Here is a 15,983-nt window from a genome sequence, read left to right as displayed (position 1 = left end):
AGTTTAAACAATTTCCGTGGATTACTTAAAATAATATAACATACAGGGTTATTCACGCTTCGTAGTTTGGTGTAACAAGAAATAATATTTTATATCCCAATGATAATAAACAAAATACGTCAACGTCAACGTCAACTAGTCGTTCTGTGCACCTTTTGGTGTTGTTTAATTTAAGGTTCCAATGTATCCAAGTTGCCTATGCCATTTACACATGTCAAATCATTTATTTTAATTGTCAGTTTAGACTGCAACGTCACTTTTTGACACCTAGAGTGGTATTGTTTTATGTACTTGTAGACGTGTTGGTCGTTATTTTAATATTATTATTGTGTTGCTAAGTGAAAATGAAGAATTATCCGAGAGAAGAGCGTATTGACATGATTTTCACCCTTGGAGACTGTCATAAAAATTGTTTATTGGCTTCTCGAGTTTATGCTCAAAAGTTTCCTGAAACAAATCATCCTAAGCCAACAGTTTTTAAGCGCTTATCACACCAATTTGAGGAAACTGGGAGTGTCAATTATAAAAACCCATTACAAGGAAATCTGCCACTGAAGATGAAGAAAATGTTATCACGATAATTGGTTCAGTTATCGAAAATCCCAATGTTAGTCGAAATCTAATATTCAAAAGTACTAACATTAGTCAATCAAGTATTTCCAGAATTATCACAAAGCACAACTTTTATCCTTATAAAATTCAGCTTTGCCAAGAACTTTATGGAAATGATTTTGAAAACCGAACAGTTTTGCATGTGGGTGTTAGATAAAGTGGCAGAAAATGAAAAAATTTTCGAAAATGTGTTATTTAGTGATGAATGTACTTTTCATAACAATGGTCTCGTGAATAGATACAACTTTCATTATTATTCTGATACGCACAGAGGGTCATGAAAAATCAAAATAGTTGGTCAGTTAATGTGTGGGGTGGAATACTGGGCTAATATTTAATTAGACCCAATTTTTTTGAAGGACATCTAAATGGTTTGATGTTTCTCCAGCTTCTAATAAACATCTCTCAATATTATTAGAAGAAGTCCCTTTCAATATTAGAACCAACATGTGGCTTCAATTGTATGGAGCTCCGCCTCATTATCACTGCGAAGTTCGGCAATTTTTAAATGCCAACTTTCAAAACAGCTGGATTGGCAGAAATGGGTTTCAAAATTGGCCCCCCAGATCACCGGACTTAACTCCACTAGACTTCTTTTTGTGGGGTACATAAAAGGAATTGTCTACCATACGCTTACGACAACTTCACACGATTTGAAAATACGCATAAGAGACGCTTTTAAAACTGTAACTCCGCTAATGTTTTCCAGAGTTTGCAGTTGTTTTGAAAAAATAATTTACAAGTGCCTGGAAATGGACGGTCATTTCGAACATTTGTTATAAATAATTTGCCTTTGTTTTATGTTATTGTTGATATGTTATTTAACCTTTTAATTAAAAAAAAAACACCAAATGGTGCAGAGAACAGATTATTTGGAAATCTCGTCACCTCCATTCCTGTATGTCCAATGTGGTTTTTTAGTTTCGACTCAATTATTTTTTATGCTTTACTTTCTGCTCAAAAACGCTCTTTTTGCAGTTTTACTTAAAAATACTGACGACCTGGAGGACTTTTACGCGAAAAATTACAAGATACATTTTTAGCTTTGTAAACATTTTACAAATACTTTTTTCAGTGGCGAATTTGGCACAAAAACGGAAATAAATTCTTACCGTTTTTTACGAAAACCGTTAAGGTTCTTAAGGTCTCTAAAATATTAATTTTGCCAGAAAATTCGCCTCAGCGGTTTGCAGGAAACTTTAGAAAACCAATTTCAGCTTCGAGTTGGTCACAAAAACCAAATAATTTTGTTCAGTTCTTTACCGAGTAAGTATTAAGGACTATCTTAAAACCGACCAGAGAGCAAAAGTTGACAAAAAATTATTGGGAAAATTCGCCGCCCTCATCGCTCTGAGGATTTCTAAAAATCCTTTAAATTTTCAGGTCATTCCAGTTTTAGCGAAGTTTCTATTAAGCAATTCTTTAAGTTTCTATAAAGAATATCTAGATGTCGACCACAAAATCGAGTTTTGAAAATATGTACATTTTGCCGTATCCTCAATTGATTTCTATTCTGTTTTGTGCAACTTTGCCAAAACCTTGCCAAGATTGGGAAAATAATCAAGTTTCCAGCTCCGGCCAGTTTTGTTCTAACCAATAATCTGCGTTCGATGCGCCTGGAAATTCTTGTCTTCCTCTCGATTCCATTCGTTCATCCATCAACCGAATCTCATCTGTTTCTGCATCTTCAATTCCAAAACTTCTTTTCACAACTGATTTGTGTCTGATTTTCCTATTCAAACCCTACATTTCATCGCGTTTTCCTGCCCAAAAAAATTGCTCTTCACGCTATGGGCACCAGGTGGGGAGTTGCAAGGACAGTTTGAGCGACTGATTTTCAATTTGTAGATGTTTAAAATCCCCTTAGTCATCATTAGCTGGGGGCGCATAAATGAATATGGGAGCGCCATTAGCAGTTCTTTGACTCCAAAGCTCAGGATTTTGGTCGCATACATCTGCGAAATAAATTTGCAAAATATGTTCAAAACATCCGAGAAAATGTTGAACAAAAATCTGGAAACATCCCACCTCCTAAACATGTTGCCTGTCTAAGTCATCAGGAAATATTATTTGGCACATTTGTAAACAAGCTGCCTATTCCAGCCACCCAACTAGTCCTAAGTCAGGCAAGCGAGGAGGCCAAAGCGCATCAGCAATTAATCAAATTCGTCACCTGTTACGGCACTTTGGAAGGAAACCCTCGAAAGTTTATCTGACGAGTCAAAGACCTTTCAATTTATGTTAGAGGACCTACGGTGACGCTGTCCTGATACTGTAGCCGATGAGCGGTGCATCTAATGATAACCTGCGGAAGATAAACGCTGAAGGAACCGAAATTGATCGGTCGAGAAATTGATAATAAATCAAACCGCATCGGATTTCATATCAACGAGTTTCCGGGCCCAAAGAGTTTCCTCCTAAAGGTTGCTTTAAAACGCTCCAGACTCTTCACCTGGAAACGCGTGCAATTAGGGGATGATTTTTCAGTTTAGAAAATGGGAGGAAGTTTACAAGTACGTTGGAACTACAGCCCTAACTGGGAAAGTTCATTTTTAAAACCCTCGAAACTCTTCACCTTCGACCTGTTTTCTACAGATTTTGTGCCAATTTGTACCCATACAGGCGGTACTTTGTTGTACAAATTATGATAGTATCTGTTGCGGTTGAACACGTACGGATGTAGTTCACAGATACCTAATATGTATAAGTATGATCGCACATAAATCGTACCATGCTGCATTATTTGCGCTTGTGGGTGGAAAAAACAGACATTACATTTACAATATCACCTTTTTATCCTCATTCTTTCCTTTCAACAAACCAACTAAGTTGGAAAACTGCATTTGCCCTCTCTGATGCAACAGGAGAGATTATTAGAAAAAGATCGTTTGCTTGACCACTTGGAGTTCGAAAACCATACATTTTGACTACATTTGGAACAAAATTTGCTATAAATTGGTGTAATTTGTGCTCATGCATGGTTCGTTCTGTAAATGAAAACACCGAAATTGCCAATAATGGCAATAATGGCAATATTTTCCATACAAGTAAACTGTTGAGATTAGATCCACTAAATCGACGACTCCATGACTTTTGGTGGCAAAACCTGAGAATCTAATCGATTGGAATCGAATTTTTAGTTGCTTTTCACGTCGCAAAGATTTCAGTCAATTGGAGAACAACTTTTCAATTTGCCATTTTAACAGCTAAAGCGATCAAATATTTACATTTGGAAGAAATGCAATATGAAAACGCAACATTTAACGAAAAATTTGAGAACAATCAAACTTAGGCTCTAAATAAATGATACAGGCTTTGAAAGTGTTATTTTCAGGCCAAACCCAAACGGTGAAAGCTAACAGACTCAAAACCGATTTGGGGGTGCCTGAGGTTAACACATCTTGAGATCTATACGTATTTACATCGATCATTCCGAACAGATCCAGTTTCATTTGTCATTGCAATACCTAGAAAAGCTCATTTGCTTTCAGTTTAACCGCAAAATTGACAAACATTTATTTGCACGTTTCGCGTTAAGTTGAAGAATTATTAGACTGAAACTGATTTGTTGGTTTTTCGGGCTTAAACAGGCATAGAAAGTGCTGAAAAATGTAGATAGATTTCCACTTTTCTCGTCATATTTAGGCATTTTGCCACAGAAACAAAAAATCTGGATGTATTTTATTCACTAGTTTGATTCAAAATCTAGCCAATATTTCTCATACTCTCGTTACTCATTTAAGACACACGACTAAGTTGCACATTTTTTGCCAGTTTTCACAGGCCTTTGACTCTGTTCAACTATTTTTATTCAAGAGTTGAGATGAAGAAACTCGCATTTTCAGTTTTCATATACTTTTATTTCCGCTTTCTCTTTATTCCAGGAAACTGACTGCGGTTTTTCCGCACTTGGGTGTGATTTTCCCAAGCCAACCATAACCTGGGTGGCGAATGTTTTGCACTGAGCGAACTGCTTAATTTAGCCAGTCTAAAATTATACCTATACATGCTAATGATGGGGTAAATATAGACGCAACTGGAACGCAGTTGATTTTATTGAAAATGTCGCATTAACAAAGGCCAGCAGCTTTATCGGTTGTTTTTTTGTTTGAATCATCAGGACGCTGCTGCTATCAAATCCCCGTTATCGTCACCCTTGTAAATAGGGCATTAGCTGTTATCAGCAGATGGGGGTTGGATCAATATAAATGTTTTAAACCCTCTAGATAAATTGTATCGCACAGAGCAGATGTTTCCCAATCAACTTTACCAAATTTCAATGGGGGCGGAATGTGGATCTTTGCGTCATATCAAGGGTGGTTGAGTAATCATCAAACGACATTGAACAATGTTAATTATTATAGTGAAATATTTGAATGGAGCCATTGTTAAGGCACGTCCATAAAATGTGAATAAATTTGCATCGATCGTAACAAGTGAGCGACGTTCATGTATACCTAAACAGTTGAGGACGCCGCTTGGTGAAACTCGACTCATCGTTTGGTACCCTGAGGAAATTGCAAAGTTAATTAAATTGTTCGTCTAGTTAGGACTTGGCGAAGAGAAAGGACAACTGCTGGACGATCAGCTTAACAGTCGGGCTCAGTACCTTCGAAAAAATCCCATCAAAAATAACAATTCTTCATTGGATGGATGACTGGTGGCTTTTGGATAGGCATAGTCAATGGCTATCGATTCGGCATTTTCTTCGTTGTACCGAGCAAACCCAAACTCATTATCGATGCAGTACCCTGATAGTGCTAGTCGATAGATACATTCTTAGTTTTTAGGAAAAAAGCGTAAAATGGCTTTGCTATGAGCTGAAGCGGTGTCGGCTCACAACGTCACGGTAGCGATCTAGCAGTGCATTCACCCCATGATGGTCGTAACAATTTGTACTCAATAATGGGGACTTTTTTATCTATTAATACGTCGGCATTTGGCTTTGTCACTAGAGAGACTCAAATCCGACCAAGCGCCGGTTCTCAAGATTTCATCAGATCATTTTTTCCTGAGTAGATCCCACATCCATTAACAAATCAGTTGGGAAAATGAGACGATTTTCCAGTATTTCTTCCAAACACTGGCACATTTCTCTTAATATTCTCTTAGGATTGGCCAAAGTTTCCTAAGAATCTATTTGGAAATACTTCAGCATTGCAGACAACTTTGCTTTTACCTTTGAACCGATATGGAAGTTCTTCTTCGGCTAATTAGGAAGTCCATCAAGGTTTATCTAGAAAGTACTAATAGTTTTTGCGATAGTTTCATTCATTTCCCACATGTGAGTGAAAATGTTAGCCTTCTTGAAGCTTCCGCTTAATGCCTGAGGAAAAAATACGCTCTATTGAAATGGCTCTTAAAACTGATCAGTTTTTGCCATTTCCGAGGCATAAGCTGCTGAAATGTTTAGGTTTTCCCAGCTCTTCTCAGGTTGGCAATTTTGCCGGACGCTTGAGGGGAGAAAAAATGCTCAGATCCTCCATAAAAATGGCCTGTCAATCAGATATTTTTACCGTTTCCCGGTCAAAAACTTCGAAAATGTTTAGGTTTTCCTAGTTTTGCTTCTATTTCTTTTGAGGTTAGAAAGTTTGCGTGATGTTAATATGCGAGGGGAGAGGAAAGTCCCATATTGTTCCATCGAAATGGTTGCTGGAAAAAGCTCCTGAAGATTTTCGTAAAGTTCGACCAATTCCGAGTAATAACTGAAAATTGCGCAATATTTCAGCAACTTTTAGGTTGTCCATCTAGGGGTTAGAAAATTCGCCTGGTTGCAAAGAGGCAAAAATGCCCCTCAAAACGCTCAGCCGAAAAGTGGTTGATGACTCACCAGGATAGTCTTCACCATTTCCGAGATAAGGGCGGTTTTCGACTTTATCGTGACCTTATTTTGGCTTATATCTCTTTAAAGGTTAGGAATGCACGATAACCCCTAATTGTCGAAATACAGCACTTAAAACCCTCTATCTGAAAGTCATTAGGCTGATTGAGATGGTTCGAATATTTGCCCAGATATGACCTTTTAAACTGCGAGACGTCCTGAAAATTGACATTTTTGTAAATTTTTGCTTTTACCTCCATACACATTAGGAATCTCTAATAACACTCGCAGCGGAAGGCAGAGTTACAGAGGATATTTCGAGCCCTTTCGGAGATATAAGGAGTTTTAGACCCCGCTGGTGCCCGAAAGTTAGTGACTCTTGCTCCGATAACTTCATAAGTTAGCAATAGCTTAAGACCATCAAAAAATGCAATTATCTGTGATAGAAGAACGAATTTAAAAAGTCCTTGTTTCCGAAAACGCCCCGTTTTTAGGGAATTCATCCCCATGAAGTCCCAAAGAGATAATTGAATTTTCTGTGTGATTAATGCAGGTAAAAATGACTCATCGCCACCTTCAAAAGACTGATCGCGCTTTGCCCTTAAAAGAACAAAGAAATCTGAGGCACGACCGCGATTTTGAACAAAAACGCCGATCTCGAGAACTTTCTCACAGGACCTTATAAAACTGTAAGACAGAACTAGAAAAGAAACCAACCCGTTGTCATAGTTGGCTGAGTAACTTGGAGCACGTCGCCGCATTCTTCCTCCTCGGCGATTCTCCGTCTTTGTCGCCCTCCTGCGACCTCCGGGTGGTAGAAGGAGAAGGGCTGATGGTAACGTTATTCACTTGTTTAATAACCCCGTGTGTCGTAATGATGCTCGGTCATCGCCCTCCATGGTGATGCCTGTTGCATAGTGAACTTTGATTGCTTTGACTTTTATTTTGGTCGCCTAGAATTTCACCAGTTTTTTCTTTCATCGACCCTCTAAGAAGCACATATGGAAGACTTGCAGAAAATGAAGAGTTTCGGTGAAATCGCTCCAAGGAAACAGCGACACGAAAAGACACAGTTTCCCACAAAACAGTTCGCTTGTGATCTACAAGAAGATAATTATTTTCAAGCCCTTTAAGATCGAGCTCTTTGTGAGCAACCCTCCCAGGCACAGTTCATGGAATGTTATTTAACAGAACTGTTCCGTCATCCTCAGCCTCTATGCCCCCAACATAAAAAGCGAACAAAGAAGTACCTAAATAAGTCATTTGTCATCTCGCAGAGGAAAAAACTGATGAACATCCCTTGCTTTAGTACGTGGGCAAAGGCCCTCAGTTCTCCCATTGGTGCTTGCCAGTACTGGGGCTGCGAAAAGATCGAATTTCGTTTGCGATTTTCCTCACGGTTTTACCGCCCGAGAAACTAATCAAACCACATCAACTGAGCGGAAACTCCTATAGAAAACCCCAGAGTAAAATGGGCCGTTCCACCAGATCCCAGACTATTAAAGTGATTCCATAAACAACCGAAGAAACCCCCCCAGCATCAATCTTAACTGGTTTCTCACTCGCCCCATGTGGCAGGTCAAGAACCTGTCTTGCTGAGCATCAACCCCATGGAAACGCTTTCGTTTTTTCTTTCTTCGGATGGAACGAGAATTCGACTCACAGGTGGATTTAGGGTGTTTGTCGTCACCCTCCGGAGCTTTGTTCAAATACCGTCACGCCCCCATGGTGTCGATGATCGTTAAATGGTAGTTTTGTTGATATGTTAGGAAAACACACGAATGACGAATGTGAACAGGAGGAATATTGGCTGGTTGGAAGACAAATAGACATCGATTCTCATTTGATCAAGGCGAAAAATCTGAGGCATGGAGAATTTTTGCTTCCTCTACCATCCACTTGCTGTCGATGTGTGAATAAATCATTACCTTCTCAGGAAAATGGGGAAATGATGCAATCGAGCGAAATTAAATGCAGAAAAGCGAATAGTATACAGGGTGTTTGTAGGTTTTGGCTTTTACAAAAGGAGGATAGCCCACTTGCTCTAAGAACGCCTGCCGGATTTTATCGACAGAGTCAAACACCCGGTATATTTTTCGGCATCAGTTCGGCAATATCACACACATACACAGGATGGTTTAAAAAAACATTAGGTAGGCACAGATGGCCTGTATGATCACCTGATTTTCACCCGGTTGAGTTGTGTGTTTAAATGCTTGTTTAGGCAAACTTTGCGTCGTTTCGGATTTGGAATCTTCAATCAACTTTGAATCAATGCTGAGAAGTTTTTCAAGAAGAGAAAGAGGCGCAAAAAATTTCAATGGGCCAGATTTTAACGATTTTAAGTTGAAAAAACCGCGTCAGAAAATTGGCCTTCTAAGTTCCTCCGAAGCCATTGAACTGAAACCACCAGTGGAAAAATGAGCTGCATTTCTTCACACCACGCTCTAGGATGGTCCTTAAAGTTCGGTAACAAAGTGCATCTATCGGCCGATGACCCGCAGAATTGGGTTTAAAACGGGCACTTGTTTAGGGCAACAAACGCCATTCATTTCCCATTGGATTTGTTTGTTTATTGCAACTTCCTGGTGGTGAATCTTCCTTCAGTCGATCGTTCAATTTACGCAAAAGTTGCATGTTTTCCTCGGCTATAAATTCGCTTTTTTCTGGTCCCAAGAGAACCTAATGTGAGATATTGCGGTCCACCCCCACGTCGTGTCAAGATGCAACAAAGCAAACCCACCCAACATATCACGGTTGAAAGTAAACATACAAATACCATCGCGTTTGTATCGATATTTCACCACCGCAGGCGTCTTCAGGGGGTAGTGCCCTTGTTATTCTTTAACACATCTGGCACACATCGCGTATCATTTCGGTTTTCTAAGGTCGTCGAACCTTTTTTTATCAAATTTTAATGCTATCTCGGGCTAGTGTACATAAATAAAAACATGGGAAGCACTCGGGCTGTGTTCAGTAGTTCAGTAAGCACTCATTTCGATGTGGGAACGTCTTGGGGAACCAATAAGTTCTCTGGCTAGAGCTGGAAAGTCGTAAAAGAATGGACTTTTTGCAGACATTTTTTAAATGGCTTCTGTCGTGACGGGGTTTCAACAGGTTCTTAAAAGAGAAAAGACAGCACAAGACGCTCAGAAATAGTTGGAGGCAGCGGGAGTAATGGAGAACCATAATGGAGGCATGAAGATTCAGCTCCGCAGCACCGCAAAAATGAGAGCGTGGGTTTTTTTGAATTTGAACCCACATTGGTTGTGTTTCTCTCACACTTATTGGATAAACTATGAGAACTTGTTGCTACTTGGATCCTAGAAGCTTTCATGAGACCTAGAGTTTTCCTTCGCAGCAAATCAGCCCTGTGTGGGAATATGTTGATACCAAAACCGGTTTCTTCGTGAGAGAAGCTCTTATGTAAAAGACGAAGCTAATGTGGGCTGAAAATGCTTCCAACTGCTTCCAGCACGTTTTCATTGCAACAATTCAGCAACCCTGACTGGTTTAATGTGAATTTTCACGATTTCTTTTCATGCCGGAGTGATTCTGGGTCAGCAACCAAAAAAAGTCGCTTCCATTTCCCTACCGCTTGCCAGAGCGCCGCTAATTCTAGCAATTTACCAAAAGCAGGTTCTTCAAACTTGACACTTGGTTAATCCGAACAATAAACAACGTGGAATCAGCGTGGACGATCGTTGTTACGTAAGTTTCAGAATTCTTTCATACAAATACCATAAAGAGGGTCTACTTAACTGAAGGCGGGCCACCAGCGCCCGTAACGTTCCAGGCTCGCCTCACAAACCATTTTCTATGCAAATTTTCTATAACATAGTAGCCGGACAAAGGATTCAATGGTCTTTGAATTATTAACTTTAGACAGCCTAAGTCGGCTGATAATTAATTGGTTCGCACAGGACATCAACCCAGTTGACTAACTGTAAATTGTCCTTCATTATATGGGCATTTCTACGGGAAATTGGTCAGCATATTTCGATTTTCTGCATTATGGTGTTACGCGAAACGTATTATTGTTGCCGACATCAACGGCGATTAGTAGGAAATGTTCTCTTCGACAAATAAACTACAAAGTGCAAATCATCCAAGAATCCAGTTTTTCCAGCTGAATTTTCTGTCCTGATTTCTCCGTTGAAAACTGTGTGGTTCTCTTATCTCCATAGTGGTATGACATTTTCTAACTTATTTACTACTCGAAGCGGAAAGTTTCTCCCTAGGTACTGAAAAACCGCTTCAAAAAATTCTTAAAATCCTTAATTTGCATTAGCAAAATGCACTTGCTTAGAGTAAAAGCGCCTGGGAAATGCACTGGGAGAGTGGCCACCAAGATATCCAGACTTAACGCCACTTGATTTGTTAAGCACTTAATTTTCCGTTTCTAGATTCTCGGATATTTACAAAAATGCTTTGCTTCCCGTGATGATTAATTTTATTTAAATGTTTTAGTGGCTTTTCGAGCTTTTGATAGAAACATCCGGCTGCTAGTCTCGCAGGCCTTGCTTGTAGCACCACTAGCGTGCAATGAACTCGAATGGAGGATAAGCTAAAAGTGGACTTGACTGTTAACTCTTCCTGTGTCACAGATAAAAATATGTATGTAAAAACACGAAAATAGCCGCAAGTCTTTTTTTACCCCACGTCGACACCTCCACTAGGAAGGTATCCGATTAAGGGGGCTGCGCTTTTGCTCGTATCGGATTTTGTATCCTGTGGGGGCGTGATTGGAATAATAATAAAAATCCTCCATTTTCAGCTAGTCGCTGTTGAAATACTTTTAAACTCGCTGGTGCATTCGAGCATGAGATTCCCATTTTGATTGGGATATTGACTGGTTATTTAAAGTAATTAATAGTAATTGAACGTGATTATTAAGTAATTAATTTCTTCTACCTGCGAGCTACTGAATGGCAAAACAATTAAAAAATTGCCTCTTTAAATGGCCACACAAATTGCATTGATGCGGAATTTCCATAGCAGCCATTCACTTGAATCGGATGAATGAAGTTCGAGCAATCGGTCACGTCCCAAAGCCGAAAGAGTTCGAACTTTTCATATAAATCAAAGCGACAATAAGGCGCTAAATTTAAATTCGGATCCGTTAACCCACTAAATCCATTTGGCCGAGCCGGTTTTTCCACAACTTTGGCTCCCAAAATCCCGAAATAGAATCAGCCGATCGCGTTCTTATTGGTCTGGATGAAGTGGATTGATTCTCAATTAGAGCATTTAATTCTTCCGCTGTCTTTTGTTGACTAGAGAATATAAAACTTTATTTATTATACGGGAATAAGTAGCTGTTAACACGACGCTTCCTTCAGAGGTCTCAATTTCTGAACATCTAAGTTAGTTCTCCGAATGTATGAGCAAGTGTTTTGGACTTTTTAATGCCTGTTCAGTCAGCCAATGATTTTTGGCTGAAATTTGAAAAACCTTTCCAGTTGTCTGCGTATTTTGTCAAACCTCTTTGCCCATAGTGTCTGACGACAGTTTTTCTTGAAGATGCTTATTAAGTGCACGCTCCGGCGATTGTTTAATTTAAACTCTTCTTTCTTCAATGCTTCCAGGACAAGCAATCAGTAGAAAAACCTGATTTTTGGATTACTTTCAATCCATCCCCTACGTTTTCTGCAAAATTTATACAGGGTGGCCATTTGCTGAATCTTTATATTGGTAACTTGCACATTTTTAAAGATCCGTTAAATAGGCAAGATTGGGCATTAAATGTTTTGAATGCGAAAGAGCTAACATGAATTTTGTCATTTTCATCAAAAAATGTTTTCCCTTACTCAAGCATAAAATAAGCTGCTCATTCCCATAACTTTCCCAGAATCCCACCCATCTAATCAGGCAAATAATGGCCGCAATTAATATTCGGTAAACGTGTTTTCTAACAACGATTGTGAGGCCAACCGCTTCCGATTAGTACCCAAATGTTACTTGTTTGGCACCCCTTAATTCGACCTTGTTCGCATCAACTGGTAGGTGTGACACAATCAGCATGGCCACTTTAATCAGTCGGTTTTTATTGCGGAAAGTTTAAGGTGAAACGATCAATAAAGATGATGGAAAAATGTATGGCTGTTTGCCCTTTAATTTGCTATCTTGAAGGGAAAAGTGCTCAATCGTTTTGAAGAATTGTGGGTGTAAAGTCGGAGGATTTTCAGCCCGACGAAGGATCGCAATTTTTGGGATAGCAGAGCGATAATTGGCCCTTTAAAGAGGATAACGTCTCAAATCACTGTTGTGCAGATTTGACCCTCTGAACCTTGAAATTATCGATTCATCCGAAACGACGGCTTGTTGAAAGGCTTCATTTCTTTTTTTTTTCAAATTTTTTTTCAAAATTTGTTAGACAAAATCGAACAGACCAAAGTATCGAACCAAATTATGTGGAGTTCACAGGGTCAGGTCGTCAGCCTGAAGCGTAAACTACTGACGCAGAAAGGTGCGGTCTTCATTGTCATATAATCATCCTACTCGACCCGATTGTCCTTATTTAAACCGACTAATTAAGTGCGATGGAGACTCAGATTTTGTTTTCCCTTTCCAGCCACTCTTTCGAAACTCATGGTATATGGATGCGTTGTTGTTTAAAAAAGTCTAATAGCAAATGTTTGCAAGTAATTGGTAATTGCTGCTACCAGCAGGATTATTTTTGCATCGGTCACGTAACGTCTCCGAATGACCCAATTAGCCAGTCCATTGCCGCTGATTATGTTACATTAGTTCTTAAACCGCCACTAATTAGTTAACAACTTGCGACTGGAAGTGGGCCCCACATCGAAACTATGCATAGGGTAAGTTCTATGAATAGACTTTGACCTGGTTAGATCGAGTGTTTTACAAGTTTGCCATCCTGCTAAGCAGAGAGTCGGTGAAAATGTGGTTTCACTGAAAATTGCCCGACCAGATTCTTCACAATATCAGCATTCATTTTGCACACTCTGTATAAACCAGTTAATGCACAAAAAACTAACAGTGTATTTCTGTTGGTTCGTCTCCTATTCTTTCTAAATATCTTTCTCAAGATTCCAGTCAAATCTACATTGTTTAACCCTCACTTTCCTCCTCAATATGTCCTCATTTCAGGCAGTTTTCTTGATAATTTGCGCCATTCCATGCGTGCTTAGTTCAACAACCATCAGCAGCGACTTGAACATTCCAGCAACTGAAGCGGTGCTTCAATCGAAAACAGAATCAGTGGTAAGCAGCGGTTTGCCACTGGGAACTTTTCCCTCATTTGCACCTCTTGCAGGAGTCGGACGAAATCGCTCCGGAAGACACGCCGTGCACTTGTGGCGTCTTCCTGAGCAGCCAGTTCAAGAAAGGCTCGAAGGACCAGCCCAAAGGCGATTCGGTGCTGACGCAGGAAATCGATATGCCTTTTCCCAATAATGCTATTGGAAATAAACAGTGCACGCACAGATGTTTGGAAATGGTAAGTGTTTGGAAAGTGATCTTCTTTTTTGTCTTCTGCCTTTATGAGAACTGGAGAACTGAGCCGAGAGGCGCGTATTTTACATTTCAAATAAAATATAGAGCGTGTTTCAAAAACTTCTATAGGAACTATGTTGCGACCTTAAGAGGGTTTTCAAGTGCAAAAATTATGCAGAAAAAAACTGTTTTTTGTTTTGCTCAATTGGATTCCTAGATTCATAAGCAGAATATTTTCTCTCATAGGAAAGTTAAGCGAGTTTGGAAGAAGAACGAACAGTCAACCTTTCGTTCAATTCAATTTGAATTCAGCTTTCAATTGCGCTTCTAAATACAAGTCGGATTCACAAGAACTTTCTGGGAAAAATTGGGTCGACTGAATGTTCACCCAAAAAAACCAAAAATATTCTACAAAAAACCTACTTTAGCTTTAAAAATCATCTTGTTCAGAGACGGTGGGAGAAGAACCAACAGATCGAATTTTTCTTTTGCTCTTCTCCTGTCTTGTTTTGCATTATTTGTGCATTTTCCTTTGCCAAAAATATTCCGGACTTGCACAAATTTTCAAAGATTTTCAAGTCTTTATCAACAATTATTAACCGTAGAAAAACCAATTAAATTATTCAGTCCTTTATTTTCGGTTTCGATTGATTGTATTCATCTATTTTTACAATTATTTTGCCAAAATTTCAACCTTATCATTACATCTAGTAAACGCCAGTAAAAATCACGCGTTTTTCCAAGAAATATAAAAAAAACCCTTTCTGAACAATGTTAAGAAAACTTCCTGAATTTTTGTTAACTCGTTAACCAGTCCCAAATATTTCGGCAAAAAACAGCGCAAATGTCCAATCACCCTGTAAACGAAGCGAAAAACACCACTTCACTTCTTTGTCCTTAGCACTGTTCATTTGATAGACGAAACCCCGATACAAAACAAGTGGTTTTAACCCTTAAGAACAACAGCAAATCACAATCAGTGCAGGTAGAGCGATGAAGAAAAGGGTTATTTGGCGCCCTTCATGAATAAACAAATTGAAGAACCCCGATTTCGTGAGAACTCGCATTGTCCCCCTTTGGGTACGTCCGTCCGGCAATTGTTTACGGTCAGTAGGGTGGATAATGAAATGCGTTATGGGGGCAAATTACTATGGTGCTCCCTTCGGTAATATGGTATGATGGTCAGGTGGGATTTTTTGCTGTTTTTGTCGTGATTTTGTTATGGAAATTAGCACAGGTGGATATAAAGGGGCGGTGACTGACTGACCATGAACGGGCTGATTTTACCGGCGTTCTAAAACCAATTTCTTCAACTAACATGATGCTGAGATCTACATGCATGTTGATCCCTTAACGAGCCAATCACACACACCCCACATGTAAATCTGTGGGAACATTTAGAATAATGCCCAACGTCCGGTCCATAAATGGTCGCAGGTCATTCAAGGGTGTAATGGAATCGTTATGAAGGGAAATTGTTCAATCGCCACCCTTCCGGGGGTTTTGTGTTGCTGCTGGTCAGGTGTGCAGGCGTGATTTTTACGGTTTGCGTGGGAGAATGTGATCAAAAACGAGGTCATGAATGGGAATTATCAGATTAATCTTCAGTCCTAAGAGGGATGCACAGAAGGGCACTTTGCTTTTGGTAACAGAATTGTCCTCAATCCAGAGCATCCGGATTTAATTCAGGAGAACCGGATGGTTTTGTGTTAGGAAATAGAAAAATCCTTATTGTCTTCCTCCTGGTGTTTGCTCTGATCCTTTGACTGTCGTGGTCTTTTTTGATCTGTTTTTTCAGCTCTGATTCTTCCTGACTTTGTTGTATGCTTGAATTCCTATTGCCTCAATGGATGTTTTTCTTGTATGTAGAAAAAATACAGTCTTCTGTTGTTTATGAACTTAGAAAAATGATCGTCGTTTTGTGCAAGGGTGGCGCAAAATTATTGCAAAATTTCATGTTTTCCGTCCCGTTTTGCATGTTTATCGGAAGCAAAATTAGCAAGAACGCTCGTTTTTACATCATTCCAGAGATAACTAAATGGCCTTTATTCGAAGTTTCTCAAGAACCATTTGAGCCACAGAATTCGTTTTG

At 39.4% G+C, this 15,983-nt stretch overlaps 1 protein-coding gene across 2 annotated transcripts in view; it reads left to right on the top strand.

Moving 5' to 3' along the window:
- Positions 1-10,490: 10,490 nt before the first annotated feature.
- Positions 10,491-15,983, top strand: part of LOC109537610 (follicle cell protein 3C-1) — a 6,562-nt gene continuing 1,069 nt past the window's right edge. The window contains exons 1-4 of one of the 2 annotated variants that reach the window (XM_048662584.1): positions 10,491-10,622; positions 13,008-13,254; positions 13,547-13,660; positions 13,713-13,895. In XM_048662584.1, coding sequence (XP_048518541.1) covers positions 13,246-13,254; positions 13,547-13,660; positions 13,713-13,895 — 306 coding nt within the window. In that variant the 5' untranslated portion in view covers positions 10,491-10,622; positions 13,008-13,245. Of the gene's footprint in view, positions 10,623-12,976; positions 13,255-13,546; positions 13,661-13,712; positions 13,896-15,983 lie in introns of those variants that run through there. The other variant, XM_019904417.2, reaches the window with a different exon arrangement.

This window comes from Dendroctonus ponderosae, unplaced genomic scaffold (genome assembly GCF_020466585.1).
Source record: "Dendroctonus ponderosae isolate FM_Combo_2020 unplaced genomic scaffold, Dpon_F_20191213v2 Dpon_F_20191213_11, whole genome shotgun sequence".
In the NCBI taxonomy this organism is placed as follows: domain Eukaryota; kingdom Metazoa; phylum Arthropoda; class Insecta; order Coleoptera; family Curculionidae; genus Dendroctonus; species Dendroctonus ponderosae.
This window is presented reverse-complemented; position numbering and strand designations above follow the sequence as displayed.